The sequence below is a fragment of the Nymphaea colorata genome, chromosome 5 (assembly GCF_008831285.2).
Source record: "Nymphaea colorata isolate Beijing-Zhang1983 chromosome 5, ASM883128v2, whole genome shotgun sequence".
Taxonomy (NCBI): domain Eukaryota; kingdom Viridiplantae; phylum Streptophyta; class Magnoliopsida; order Nymphaeales; family Nymphaeaceae; genus Nymphaea; species Nymphaea colorata.
In genome coordinates, this window is record NC_045142.1 from 22,071,380 (window position 1) to 22,086,553 (window position 15,174).

The 15,174-nt window shown below is 36.8% G+C and overlaps 1 protein-coding gene across 1 annotated transcript; it reads left to right on the forward strand.

Moving 5' to 3' along the window:
* Positions 1 to 9,825: 9,825 nt before the first annotated feature.
* LOC116254994 (acyl carrier protein 1, chloroplastic-like) lies at positions 9,826 to 13,224 on the forward strand. The gene is made up of 4 exons (XM_031630682.2): positions 9,826 to 10,052; positions 11,715 to 11,825; positions 12,235 to 12,357; positions 12,872 to 13,224. The coding sequence occupies exons 1-4, from the start codon at positions 9,993 to 9,995 to the stop codon at positions 12,998 to 13,000; spliced, it is 423 nt and encodes a 140-aa protein (XP_031486542.1). The 5' UTR covers positions 9,826 to 9,992; the 3' UTR covers positions 13,001 to 13,224.
* Positions 13,225 to 15,174: the final 1,950 nt, after the last annotated feature.

The following is a 15,174-nucleotide window of genomic DNA, read 5'->3' on the forward strand; positions in this document are numbered from 1 at the left end:
CCAGGAAAGAGAGAGAGGGAGAGAAATTTGGTCGTCAGACGGTGGGTGGACGCATGCGCCACCTCGCGAGCCGGCTAAATCGGCTCGGCTAGGATTCAGGTTTGGCTCGTGCAGGTGACCACGACTTTGGACTCAGCACCTACGATGACAAACTCACTGGTAATTCCACTTTTTTAATTAATTTATATTTTTTTCTATTTATTAAAATAAAATGGTACTGAACACTGTTGTCCTCATTCCTTTTTTGGTCAGAAAGCCAGCATCGACTTGGGGTTAAAGAGAGAAGGTTAGAGAGAGAGACAGAAGAGAGAGAATCTTAAATCACTGATTATATTAATCAATGCCATAATAATTATGATTTTACGGCTTTTAAGGTATGAATTTGGACACCTAAACAGCCTTTATTGCAATTACTATACAATCATGAGTTAGATCTGATCTGGATCCAAATCCATATTATTTTTCAAAGGACATATGACCATCTCTGATTAAAAAAAAAAAAAACTTTGATCTAATCTTGGCTTAATTAGTCTAATAATGCAATTAGAATCGGCATAAAATCGGCCACATCGACCAATTTGATTTGAATGGGAACTGTCGCAAATTGATTCAATGGTGCCATGTGTTATATACTCGTGCCTGAACTAGGCGATTAGCCGCAAGCCCAACCAAATGTGCCAAGCTCCTTGAAGTGAATTGTGATCTATAGGTAAGTAGTAAGAGTATTTCATTCTATTTAAAAAAAAGAGCAAAAGCTTCCAACCAATCATATGTCCCAAAGTTTTATGTTCTTATTTTAAAATTATGGATTGATTATGGCAGATGTTTCATTGTTGGATTTAGAAATAATGACAATAATATAGATTATGTTTCTCAAATTAAAGAACATGGTGTTTTAAGAACACAATATTATTATTACCATCAAATACTATTTGGACAAATCAAAGCAAGCATATTTAATTGGGTTTGACAACCCTAAGTGAGTGATTAAGCCGACTCATTAGGTGTACTTTCTTCAATAAAATAAAGAAAATAATAAAACAAAGTTTCTATTGAAGAACCAAAATGGAGTTAGATCATGGTAACTTTCATGTGACTTCCGGTACTTGAGGGATGACCAAGCTTGGTCTTGGTCAGTCCTTGGGTCCTGACTTAGGCCATGTGCGGCCTAAGTATCGTTCTCTTTTTATATATAAATAATATTTATTCCTTTCTCCAGACAAGCGTCCTTACATGCTGCCACAAACTGTAATTTTTAGTGCCCTCCCTAGGATTCCTAACTGCTGACTCAACTCACATTTATTATTATTATTATTATTATTATTATTATTATTATTATTTATATATATATATAGTTTTTTTTCTTTTTAAAAGCACTAATAAAAACTAAAATTTCCATTACTTGGTTATTAGCATTTGAAACTTCTACGTATAATGGTCATTTTTATTTTTGTTCGGGTTTTTAGAAGACAAAAAGTAGATTATAATATATATATATATATATAAGTCTTTATGGTATTGACTTTTTAGTCCAAGCAGCAAGATAAATAAAGGTTCTCTTAAACTTATAGTAAGTTATTTCATTTCAAATTTAATATACATAGCTTCAGATAAATTAAACAATATAAATTTGATCAGTATCGAGCATTGGATCGGTGAAAACGTCATCATATACTCGTTTTTCATAGGACAGTCATTTGAATTTAATAAGATATATCTGATAAGAATCGACGATTGGATCCCTCGACGCGTCATGTGTATATTTTTTATAGCATTGTAAATACCAAGGTCTTAAAAAATAGAAGAATTTGGTCATCTATAATAAATTGCTCCTTTAATTATAGTATAATTGGACGGCAAAACAGTTCATACCAAGTAGATTTGAATTTATGCATGACACTCGAGTTGAGCTTTAAAAATGCAAGATGAGTTTATCCAGCAAGTCAAAAGATTGAAGGATTTATGTTAAAGGTGATATCATCCAAGTAAACATTAAAAAAAAGAATCGCAAGAAAAGAAGGGAAAGTTTTTTAGTATTGAAATATTAAAATAGAGAGAAGCACGTAGCGTCCAGTAAGTGGCCCATGCCAATCACACAGTAGCTACTGTGGTAATTGCTTAGTAAAAGACCCAAAAAAACTTTTTAGTAGTGAAAAGTAGGGATCCTATATAACATGTTATGTTGGAACTCCTTTCAATAGAAATTGGTACAACAAAAAATGACAAAAACCCTTGTTTATCTCCAATCCCCTACTGGTGTGGTTGGTCCAATAGATAGGGTGAGACTGATGGGAGACTACTTTCTGTCTTGAGTTTATCCCGAGGTGTCAATTTCTTCTGGTGTTGTAAAAGGAAAGCACAGATATGCAAGTTGAAGCATACGTGACATCAACTCAAGGCACCGAACCCAAGCCTGGTATCATAGAAGGATGTGGGAAGGGTGGGGGCTTTGGCTCTCTTGTTGGGTGGTAAGATAAAATACTCCACCTGCTCGTACCACTAAAAGACCTAAATTTTAATTGTTCTCATGACGGAAAAATGGCGACTCAAATGGGTTGGATGTGGACCGAACAGCTAACAAAATGGCAGTCCGACAGAAATGAAATCCAGTACAACTAATAGTGACAAATCCCTATAGCGGATCCGACCCGTTTGCATCAAGCAATGCTGAAAATATGCAATTATTCTTTGTGGACACCAACTTCTCAATAGTTGCTTTTGATCACATTTTCATGGTGGGTCTTTGTTAAGTCCCAAAGAAAAACAGACTCCAGAAGAAGCAGCTAGCTATAATTTGCTCCATATTGAGAAATCAATGAGAAAAAAGATCACTGATTGTGCAGATGAGGGTTGTGTGGCCTTATCTTAAGGGCGGCACTCTTTTGTCAGATAATACTTTTAAGATGAATTAGTGAGGATGGAGTGGTTGGTGACCCACTAGGTGATCACTATCAGTCTGCCTTAGCAAAAAAGGTGGGACCTTTATTGCTACTTGTGAGCATGTGGAAGAGAGAGAAAAAGAGAGAGTAACACATACATCAACTTATCAATCAACTCTAGAGAGAGAAGAAAAGGGAAGTTGATAAAGTAAACATATATCAACTTATCAATCAACTCTAGAGAGAGAGAGAGGGAGAGAGAGGTGAGTTTGAAAATAATACATATCAACTGGTACAAGGGTCAGGCCAGGCATTGGACAAGGTAGCTCATGGTTTGAATTAGTCTGGCTTGCACCTAGCACATAATGACTTGGTCAGCGAACTGTGAGTGAGCTTACTTGGTAGAATGGGATGAGTTAGACGGTCAATAAATTGTGCTTGCACGTTTTTGTTTTAATGTCTATTTAGGAGAAATCATACTGGGCATAAAACTCTCAAGAACATACTCTTATGCTTCCAAGGTATTGATTTGTTTAAGGGCTTAGGTTTAACATTCAACTCGTATGTCATGCATGCCATTGTTTGCAGCTAAGAGAAACAACACACTGCAGCATTGAGATTTGAGCCTTGGACCCCTTGAATGGAGATCATAACATGCATATAGTAAGGGATGAAGACATAAATTTTTTACGGGGCGGGCTGACTTAAAGTTTCTAAATTTTGACTATGGCTAAAATATCATTTTTCAAAATTTTTATATAAAACAAATGAAATTTTTAAAAATTTACATGTAAATTTTAAAAAAAAAATTGAGGTGAGGCCAGGGCCCATGTCGACCCGACCTTGGCTCCGCCCGTGCATATAGTCCAATTGGTGAATAAGAATTTGAAAACATCAACAACAAATAATAAGATTCCCTTGTTAGCTTCTACTTGACTAAGCATGCCCATATGAGCTGCTAGATTACAAGCAATCTGGCTTGGACCAACAAGTATAAGTTGGAAGGGGTGTGTCTGGTAATAAACACATTATGGGTACACGTTTGATTCCCCACGGATTTCATCAACCGAGAGTAACGGTTCACAGATTGAATAAGCGACTCAGGAATTGGGTCAACATGCATCTACGCCAATTTAATATTCTCACCTTGCTTTACCAACACTCTGCTATAGTGAATGATATAATATATATATATATCTTTATATATTTCTATAGACCAAGTAGAAAAGCATTATTTGGGCGGATAAACAAAAAAAAAAAATCCCCATTTTCTATATCATCGAAACCTTCGATCTTTAACCTCTTTTTTGCATATTAGGAAAGCCTCCACGTTGCTTTTTAATTTCAACAAGGAACTAAAACCATTTAGTTTTTATTAGTTCAAGTTTTAAAGTTCCACATTGTCACAAATTTCAGAAAATTTTTAGTATCCTCGATATGTACATAATTGCATGGCATGTGATATAAGCAATTTTATGTTGGTTCTTACAGGCAATTTCCCACACCAGTCCATGTCAAAGTTACTTATTTGACAAAAAAAAAAAAAAACTCAAAAGGATTCAATCTGCTGTAGCTTTGTCCAGTCCACTTCTTTCTATGTTAAAAAAAGCAAATAAAAAGCAAGTTAAGAAGAACAAGATTAAAGCAGCTTTGATTTTTCTCTTGCAAGTCCCATGTAGAGTCTATGTGAGATCATTTTCATTCTAATCTTTTCGATACCTAGAGTGCATATGAATTTGACACAACTGGTCGAATTTCATTCTAATCCTTCTACATTGAGGAGGGAGAGGGAGAGAGTCCTGAACTGGCTTTTGGAGGAAAAAAGGTAAAGACAAGAGGTGGTGGATTCCGCCCTCAATCTGCCATGGCGGAGGAATCAGAGTTTCAAAGCTGCTTTTGGAATGAACGTACCCAATTCTCTGTGGTGTCACAGCCTTTTTGAACTCCATGGTTTTACAATTCTTCAGTGTGTTTTTCCGGGTTGAAAATGACAACCATCACTAAAAAAGAAGGGACTAAAAAAGAAGGGAACAAAGGAACTTTTCTCCCTCTCCCTCACCTTCCCTCCCTTGTCTTCCCATTTATCTGCTACCGACTTCTACTCCGCCCTTTTGCATCCGCTGCCATTGCCGCTTTTACCGACCTTTACTCTCCCCTTTTGCATCTGCTCCCACTGCCGGTGTTTTCTTTTCTTTTTTTTTATTGTATTCTTGAGGGACAAGAGAAAAAAAAGAGGACAAGAACCAGTCTACTTGACCTTATAATGGCACTTCTAATCTTAAGAACAACACTACTCTTTAATACCATTATGATAGCACCTTTCAAGAATCAAACTCAGGACGTGATTATAACACGCCACCCAACCCGACCAGTTGCACTATCCATCACTTGGTCAAAGGTGGGGAGAAAGAGAGAGCCGCTCGATGCAATTGATGGATATAAAAATTATAATGTGTCAATAGAATAAGGAAGTCATGGATGTTAACGATGATTTATGATGCAACAATTAGTGTTTTTAGCAATGATTCATATTGGCACATTTTTAATTGCTATTCAAGGCTACCATGTGCTTAATATTGTAGGATGATTAAAATTTAAAACTTTTTCACTATAAAATTTGTTACTAAATTGATGGTAGCAACATTATGGTGTAACGATAGTTGATGATGGTTTTAGTGCCATCCAACAACATCCGGCTTTTTATATATATATATATATATATATAAAAAGAGAGAGAGAGAAAGAACTTTTTTTTTTCTCAATTTCTGTTACTGTGTTTCTTTCCGTCTTAATTTATTGTGCCATTGACCGACTCATCTCTGATCAATGCGGCTGTGTACCTCATTAGTTTTATCGTCTCAATTATTTGATCAATATTTATGTGGGGAGTGAAAGAAAAGACAGTATTTAAAGAGGTCGAAGCTCTTTCCTTTTGTTTTTAGGGTTGAAGACTTATTGGAGACTCATGTGGGAATGAGACATCTAAGTTGCCTGTGGGTACTTGGTATTCGGTCCGACTCGGACTCGGGTCTAAACATGAGAAAAAGGGCACCGGGTTGGCCTGATAATTTAACAGGCCGGCTCGGTTGGGCCTCATAAGCCTATGTGGGTTCGATATTTTTTTTAATATTTAGTTTATTAATTTATATATATATATATATAATATTTTATTACGAATAATTATATTTATATATTATTTTATATTAAAAATATATATTTTTAATTTAATCGGGCTGGACTGAGGATCGTGTTTGAATAGTCGGGCCGAGGCCAAGCCTATGTTTCGGGTGTTAGGTCGGCCTGGCCCGATGCCTAGGCTTATATGTTTACATTTGAGGAGAATAGTCCTCAAAGAAATCAAATTGATGACCAACCTTTCACCACTTCAACCGTCGAAATGGCAACCACTCATCTATGAAATGTCTCATTGTTGCCAATAAAATTGGGGTGGTGTTTTCAAATAGAAAAAAGTAATTGAGAATGTGTTGTAAATTTTTTTAGAATATGAAAATGGAAAAATGAGATAAACACATGTATGTTTATGGGAATCATCATCATCAGAAAAATGAGGTAAACAGCACACCTTTTTTTTTTTTTACTAAAAGGTCGCAACTTTCATTTGAAAATGGACTCCTATTTATTCCCCGTTGAGGCTGCAACCTCCAAGTTCATGTAAAAATTTTCATGACGTCGGTACAACAAAGTAAATGGAAAGTGTATGAAGATTTTCAATTATAGTTGCCCCTTCCTCATCCTTTTTCCTTTTGCTTAATAGCAAATTTTCATGACATACAACATAATTTATACATACTTTTGCTGTAGACTTCAACAACCAGAGGTAGCCTGGTGGCAGTCCACCTACCATTTTCCCAAGAGAAGAAATACTGGTCACCAGTACAATATGAACATATTGTGGCTTCTATTAATTAATTAGTAGGCACTGCTTTCATATTAGGTTGAACTAACACCAACTACTAGAGATCACCCAACTCTGTGACAACCTTCTATTTATTTCACCATATTTTCCTTCTAAGTTTCCCCAACTCTCTTTTCCTACCTATAATGCTAGAAGAAAGTGTCCCTTCCTTTTGGGTTACAAGGGAACTTTGTCTAACCATTGGGGCCACTGGTCTTGCCTTAAATGGCTTGGAAGCATTTGGGAAATGCTTCATCAATTTTGAAAGATCCACCTATCTCTTACCAACTTTGTATGCATTGATGATGTAATTAGTGGCCCATATATGTGATTTGATTAGTTGGTACCATTCAAATCACAATTAGGGTTTTGTGTCACACAAGATGCCTTTCCCTTTTCTTTTCTTTTTTTTTTTTTTTGTGGCCGGAGTTTAAAACTAGGGTTCGGATGCGTTCCGACGAGTAGTCTTTCGTCTAACCAATGTCGTAAAAATCGGTTTCTGAGTCGAATCGGTGAGGCTACTGATTCGGTTGATTCAATGATTCAGCTGAATCAATTTGTCAATGATAATTAGAAATTAATAGATGAAAGACTATAAAAATTAATTGTAAATAAAAAAAAATTCTAATCATATTGAATAAATATTAGTCCAGATTAGTTTCAATTTGGTTGGTTCTAGGGCCCAAAAGACGATAATGCCCTTGAACCGGAAAGAAAAAAGGCAACTTCCTGCGAGGATAAAAGTGAGATTTGGTTATAAAGCTGTCTGCCTGCTCAATCCAATTAGTAGCCAAGTCCAAACTTTTTTTTATGAGGTCCAGATACATGATTTTGAATTTGGATAAGTAATTAGATATATCTGATCCATTTGCATCCCAAAAAGACGATCTTGGTACATCAGCCTGTCTGAAATTTTCTTCCATCTTTTAGTTAAAAAAAAGTTCAGTTCTGCGGAGACATAACACCTTGAACAACTCTGCTGGTAGTTTAATATTTGTAAAAATATGTTGAGCAACGGATACATATGTTTTTAATAATTATATATTAAGAAATTTAATTTTTTTTTATCAATCAAATAATGGCTGCCTGCGAGAGGAGAAGCCACGCTTTCTTTCCTTGGACCTCCAGGGCTATTTCGGAACCTCGATGGTACTACGATACACTATTCAAATTGCGTGTCGCACATGCTATAGTACTACGATACACTATTCAAATTGCGTGTCGCACATGCTACCGTTCATGGTCTAACAAAAGTAGTAGGTTATCTATCAAATAAATATGAAAAAATCATCTTCCTTGGGTAAGCCTGGGTACCCGACCGATGGGGCGTGGGCCCGGGCCCGGGGTTTGCCCGATGGGGCCCAGTTTGGCCCAATTATTTTTTATTTTTATTTAATAATAATAATATTTTTTTATTATTAAAGACTATATTTTATATCTAAAAACTTTTATTTCATATTTAAAAAATTATTTTTTATTTTAATCGGGTCTGGGCTCGAATATCAAGTATCGAGCTCGGACCTCGGTTTGAGTTTCGGGCGTCCTGCCAACTAGGGCCGAACCAGACGATGCCCTGGGGGCAATTTTTTACCTTCATGTGCCTCCTGTATATATGATGTGATTATCGGTTTGAAGTTGTTTGGATTTCCCTATTTTTCACCTGAAGATTAATTTCCCCATTTAACTTTCTAAATTTGCAAGAAAGACTACTTTCAAGGTAGTGGTGCCAATAAATTCGATTTGGATCAAATGTCCGACCAAACTGCCTAAACAAGTCGGACATGGGAAAAAATTAACATATGATTAAGAAACCATATCAGGTTTGGACTTCAAAAATGACATCCGACTGGATTAGCATTCAGATTTTAAATAACTATTTGATTGGATTTCCATTCAAACTTATTTTTAAATAAATATCTTATATTTAATGCCCTTGTATTCCGAAAGTCGGTTCTTAACATACCGAATCCAACATCGGATGCTGAATTCAGCATACATTTAAAGATAGCTTGTGAAACCAGATTGAGATTCAAATATAGTGCAAATCTTTTCTATATTCGTATTCAAACTTAGACAAATAGATATGGTGAAGGACACATTCGATTTAAATTCGAATCCGTTGAGTTGAAGCCGCTTTTCTCTTTACCTACAATGCTTCTTTCTCATCAAAAATTTATTTCTTCGAAAGAGAGAAGAGAAGGGATCCTCCCAAACGAAAAAGTGGCTTCTTGTGAAAGTCACAAGCCGCCAAGTGGCGAATAATTCCAAATTAGTGTGCCGCTTCCAAGTTTGCTATTTTCTTGAGAAAGAGACACGTGATATCATTCAATCGATGATTTCAAGGTTTACTTAAAAAATTAAGCGTCAGAAAGACGGAAACAAAAACATGCATCCCTCTCTCTCAAGATCTATCTCTATAATCTCTCTCTCTCTCTCTCTCTCTGGAGTGGGGCTTGTATATGCTATAGTAGGCATGCAATCACATTCAATCGATGATTTCAATGCCCAGATTTCCCTTGTCTTCAAGATTCACGAAAATTTTTCAGTAAAAAAAATGCACAATTGTCTCACTTTCTTCTTTTTATATCGAGATCGACTCGTGGGCGTCAACCTTGAAAGTATATATACTGTTGTAGAAAACATATATTAACATTTGTTTAGATTGGAAGTTAAATATGACTCTAAATCCAATACTTCAGCTATCATTCCAATTGAATTTTTTTATACATTAAAAACCAAATTGCAAATGAAATTAAACACACTAACTTTCGCAACCAATTAAACGAATGAATTTATTTATCTTAATTCATATACCATCCAGTTTGAATTGATATGGAAAAATCAGATGAATGAAAGCACAGTTGGTGAAAGTTGAAAGTTGAAACCGGAAAGCAAAGCCTGGTTCAACCCGCTTGCGTCCTCATGAAAGCCAGGTCAGTCCACAACGATGGTTTCCAACTTCCTGCCTCCTTCCATTTAATTCTGAATTAATGCTTGTGGTTGCAACCTATTCATAACTTCTGGGTGTCACGCTCTATTAATAACTTCTGGGTGTCACACTCTTCGCATTCTCCGCTTACTCTTCCTCGCTTTTGCAACAGCATCTCCTCCCCTCTTCCCCCCCCCCCTTCCCTAAAGCCTACAGCTTGAGGTTTGCCTGTCCCCTGTTTCCTTCCTCTCCGATTCTGAGAGAAGCAATGGCTGCTAAATCCATAAACTCTACAGTCGTTTCTTTCACATCATCTTTGGTTAACCAGGTATGTATCTCTTCGGTGTTTAATGGGTACCCTTTTATTAGATGACTACAATGGCGAAGATGCGTATGTCCATGTGGGTCTGTGCGCATGTTCTCTCTTGAAATGGATGGAGACATGTTCAGAAAGCATTTCTACATGCCTGCACACGCATTCATGGATCCACATGCATGATCTGATACATGGATGTGATGGGGGTGATTTTGTGCTTTATTGTGATCCAACCACTTTATGGTCTCTACCGCGATGCATGCGTTCAGTAGTATATGGGACATAGTGCATGAACATCATTCAGTTGAATGTTGATGCCCATGCACAGGGGATCCTCAGTTGACAGTCCTAAACCGTCTGAAAATTTTTCTTGCATGTATTAGCATAAGCATGGTAGAAAATTGAACCTGGACTTGTTACCAATTTCTGATGCCATTCAGTTCGCCGTCGAATTCTTGGGCCTTAATGGTGAAGAAAATTGAAACTGCAGCTCAATGGGTTTTGTTCAAATGGCGCTTCATCCTGTCCCTTCCTGTCCATTTTTAAGGCCTAGTTACCCAGAAAAGAACAATGGTTCTTCTGGCTACTTGCTTTCATCTAATCAATTTTCAGTTTATTCGACGCAAATTGTAGAGCTCAAACGAATTAAATTTGATACGCGAATAATGATGATGCATGTTATGTTTTCTGTGTCAAGAAGACCTTGCCATTTCATAGCACCAAGTGATTTCATAGCTGTTGCTAGTTCTTAGGTAGGTGAATAGTTAATAACTTTATTTCTTGTGAGTAAAGGTTCTGGAGCACATTTTTCAGTATTTTTAGACGACTTTGGCTTGGAATAAATGAAGCCAAGCATATCACAAGATAATTTGCCTTCACATATCCTTTAGCCAATTAGCCTTCACTCTGTTCCCTAATGTTTTCCAGACATGGTTTTGGTGATTGTAGTTTTTCTGATGATCGACGATTTCACAGATGTTGTGATTTCCTATTCCAATTTGACCTAGACAGCACTGAATTTGGAGAGTACTATCGTTTAACAGAAAATTCCCTTTGGTCAGAGATATGAAAAGAACTCCTACATGTGATAAATTTGCTGTTCTTTCTGTAGTAACTGCCAGGATAGCAAGAACTTCAACTTCCTTCTGTGAAAAAGAAAAAGAAAAAAAGTTGAGCAATTTATTGTGCATGGTTTGACATGATTTATGAATCGTAATGAGCTGCCATGATAACGATAATGAATTTCACAATGTTATTACCATTTCCCGTCATGCCTGAACAATACTTAAGCTGGGAAATAGACACGTGTGATGTTAGAGCCTTTGTGGTGTTTGCACCTCAATCCAGTGGTATGAACAAATGAAACCTACACATTTTATGCTTATTCAGGAATTGGAAGATGAATTGGACTGTATGCTCGAGGCAATTAATTTAATGTTTAGGCTGGCACTGGAGTCAGCACGTGTTCAATTCTATGCCTAACCAATTTTGGATGTTAGAACTGATTATTCTGAGCTAAAGTTAGCACTATAGATTTTTCATCACTGACATGCCAGAGATAATTACGTGATGCATCTGAGTTAACAGTTGATCTTATTTGCTTCCTCTCTTTCTGGTTTTCATTTATAAACATAATTGTGTGCCTAACTATTTTATGCATCTTTATAACTATAGGCATCAAGCAAAAATTACGGGAACAAATCCGTCTTCCTTTGCTGCCCAATCAGGCAATTTCAATCTTTGAAACTGACAAGGAGGCCTTCTCAGTTTCAAATTAACTGTGCAGTATGTATTGCTTCTTAGATTCTTTGTCTATCTTACACTTTTCTCTCATGTTGCTGAAATTTGAGATCTAATGGCTCCTTTTATGCCGGTTGCTGAGTCGATGAGATCGCACATTCAACTCCACGAAATGTCTACCAGATCCGTGGTTGTTTGTCACGATAAGATGTATTAGTGATTGTTGGTTGTTCAGTTTTTTAACAATCTCAGTGCTCCCTTCACATGTATTCAGCTGCAACTGCCAAGACAGATGTCTTTATGAAACCTGTCTGAAGTCTGAATACAACTGTGAAGTGTAAAAAAGGGAACAGCATACTACAAAAGTTACAAACATTTTATTGATGAATAGTTTTACATGTCTATTCCTAGTAGGCAAGGATGATGAATCTGTTGAGATTGTTTGCATGTGCAGGCAAAACCAGAGACAGTGGAGAAGGTATGTCATATAGTGAAGAAGCAGTTGGCTTTACCGGATGCCTCTGCCATAAGTGCTGAGTCAAAGTTTTCTGCACTTGGAGCCGATTCTCTTGATACGGTAACATTTCTGCCAATTGATGCCAATGTCTAAATCAACATCATCTTGTCCAGAAGCTCATTGTTGCTGACAGCTTTAATGTAGCGAATGTCGAATTTCTCATGGGTACTCCAATTATTTTGAAGTTCTTTATGCAACTAGCCTTCCGAAGATGCCAATATGATCGTCTTTAATGACCTGGCTTGGTAGATTGGTCCAAGATTTTCAAGTAGAAGAATTTGCATTTGCATCCCTTGCTTCATGGTCAAAGCAAAGGGGAGATTTTCTAGTGGCCCCAGGAAGGTACTCCAGAGTTTCAAACTGCAGGACAGCAGATCAGAAATGGCAGATACTTAGTTTCTTGTCCATCAAATCTGAAACCGTTCTGGAAAACCCCATAGTTTCTTAATCGTCTGACAAATTAATGCATAAGGAGATGAAAAGTAGAAGTAAAAAAATGGTGCATTTTTGCATGTAAAATTTAATTAGCTCATTCCTTAAGTCTTTTGGGATTTAATCTTGGTGTCAACTTTAGGTGGAGATTGTGATGGGACTGGAGGAAGAATTTGGGATAACTGTCGGGGAAGACACTGCTCAGAGCATAGTTACTGTGCAGGATGCAGCAGACCTCATTGAGGAGCTTGTGTCAAAGAAAACAGGGTGAAACACATTTCAAATTTTCATGATATCCTTCAGCGTGCCTTTCCTAGGTGGAATTCCTTTGTCTTTCTCCCATTTCTCTCCTCTGAGAGTTAATAACATGTTTGTTCCTTGACAATGTCGTTTGCTTATGATTTCTACTGGAATTAAGTACCATTAGAATTTGTGTTGAGAAATCAGCTATATGCATATTCACATGTTGATGAAAGCTGTGAGATTTCTTTATTATTTCTCCTTTTCCCCATAAAAGGACCAGCTGAGCTCTAATGGATGCATGTTATAAAGATAAAACACAGAAATGCTCAGGATTGAAGTACAACACAGCGTTGGGATTTGATTCAGGGCCTTTGCAGATGCACCCTACTCAACTCTCATTTATCACATGCTCTCCCATTAGGAGGGCAATAGGTAGACCTGCAAGGATTGTCTGAAGAACATTGTATTGTACTGTTGGAATACATGTTTCTAGAACACATTGTTCCAGGAAACACCAAGTTTTCTGAAAACACCTTCAAAGGAGACAACATAGACGGAAGGACTGCTAAGTGGGCAGTCGAAAATTTTGACTCCCCATATGCATGGACTCTTGTGCAAGCCAAAGCATTGTGTATCTCGTGAGATTGAGTGCGTATGTCAAATGGGTTTTCACTTTTCAGAACTGGGCTTCTCTTCAATTGCCATAGAAATGTAGGAGGACAAGAAACCAGCCTGGCCTGTTCAACCTGTGATTGGCCAGGCTAGGCCGGACAATGACCCGATGTGAAGGTTTGTTTGTTTAGTAAGTTCCCCCAGCTTTGATCCTGCAGAATGCAAAGCACTCCTGCGATTTTATTACTTCTAATAGAACTTTTAACATCTCGCTTCTTGGGAAAAGCCATATGAGTGGTATAAACAGTATCATATTTATAAGATATCTTGAAAGCAACTAGTCTTTCATTATCACTTATTTGCAGCAAATTGGTTATATGTCTGATGTATGTTTAGACTTCAAAAGAGTCTAGTCTTGATAGATAGGATACCCTCACCCTAAACATTTGCTATAACTTTTCCACTACATGACACAGGAGGTGTACTTTTACAATTTTGAATTTGAAAAATGTACCCAACTCAAAACTACTAGATACATCAGAGCATGTTTGATTCGATCGAACATGGTGCGGTGTAGAAGTGAAAGGCCTGCACGCAGAACAAACAAAGGTCAATAATCATTCAAGTGAGACATAAGGATATCCCACTTTCCGAGAGAGAGCAAAATGCATTTTCATTCAAGCAAACGAGGAGAATATTCCACCATCCAAATGAGAGCAAAGGCCCCTCTCCCTAAGTCTCTGGGCTACATGGAAGTTAGTGTGGGCAGTTGCCCAACCTTTCCTAATTTTTTATTACTTTCTTGGCAATTTGAAATTGATTTTTTGAACTATTGAATGGGCTGATTCAACAGTTTCACATAGTCAATCAAACAAAATACTCCTACTGGTGACTTCCATCTTAAGGGCAAAGTGAAAATCTTTTTCTAAAAACCCCTGCAAAATTATAAAAATACCCCTCTGGTTACAGATTGGGAACACAACACGGCTCCCTGTGTTAGCAGCAGAACACTGAAACGGCTCTCAAGGATGAAGGAACGGAACGGAGCCTTCGTTTTGACTGTTGTCAACAAAAAGAAGACCCGTATCAGAAAAATGCAAAATATGAGGTCCCCACCTGAGTTTATCTTCAAAAATGCTCCTTTATCAGGAAATTTTCCCTGATTTCAACAGTATAGTGATGTTCAGTATTTTCCAAGTATGGAGATGTGAACGAGAGACGACAGAGTTGGAGATTTAAATTTCAAAATGTTTATTAATAAAAAAGCTATTTCTTAATTCAAATAAACATTAAAAAAATAGCAAACCAAATATCATTACTAGATTCGACAAATCAGGTATGTCCTGATCGGCTCGAAGTTAGATCCATCCTTATTCAAATTTTCAAAATACCAAACCTAATCAGATCTGGAGAGCCGTCCAATTTGGAAATGTCCATCATATTCAATAAGAAGATGAACTTATTAAACAAATTTGAAATTAGTTATTATCTGCATTCAATTTTTTTTTATTTAAGGCAACTAATTGGATCAAATTCCAAATTTCAAACCGTATTTCTAATGTATAATTTTGTCATGTAAATATGAAACCT

Bases quoted from the DNA above. Each gene is read 5' to 3' on its own strand.
- LOC116254994 (XM_031630682.2), top strand. From the start codon at position 9,993: ATGGCTGCTAAATCCATAAACTCTACAGTCGTTTCTTTCACATCATCT. The intron at 10,053-11,714 runs GTATGTATCTCT...TTATAACTATAG, and splicing joins CATCATCTTTGGTTAACCAG to GCATCAAGCAAAAATTACGG. The intron at 11,826-12,234 runs GTATGTATTGCT...TTGCATGTGCAG, and splicing joins AGTTTCAAATTAACTGTGCA to GCAAAACCAGAGACAGTGGA.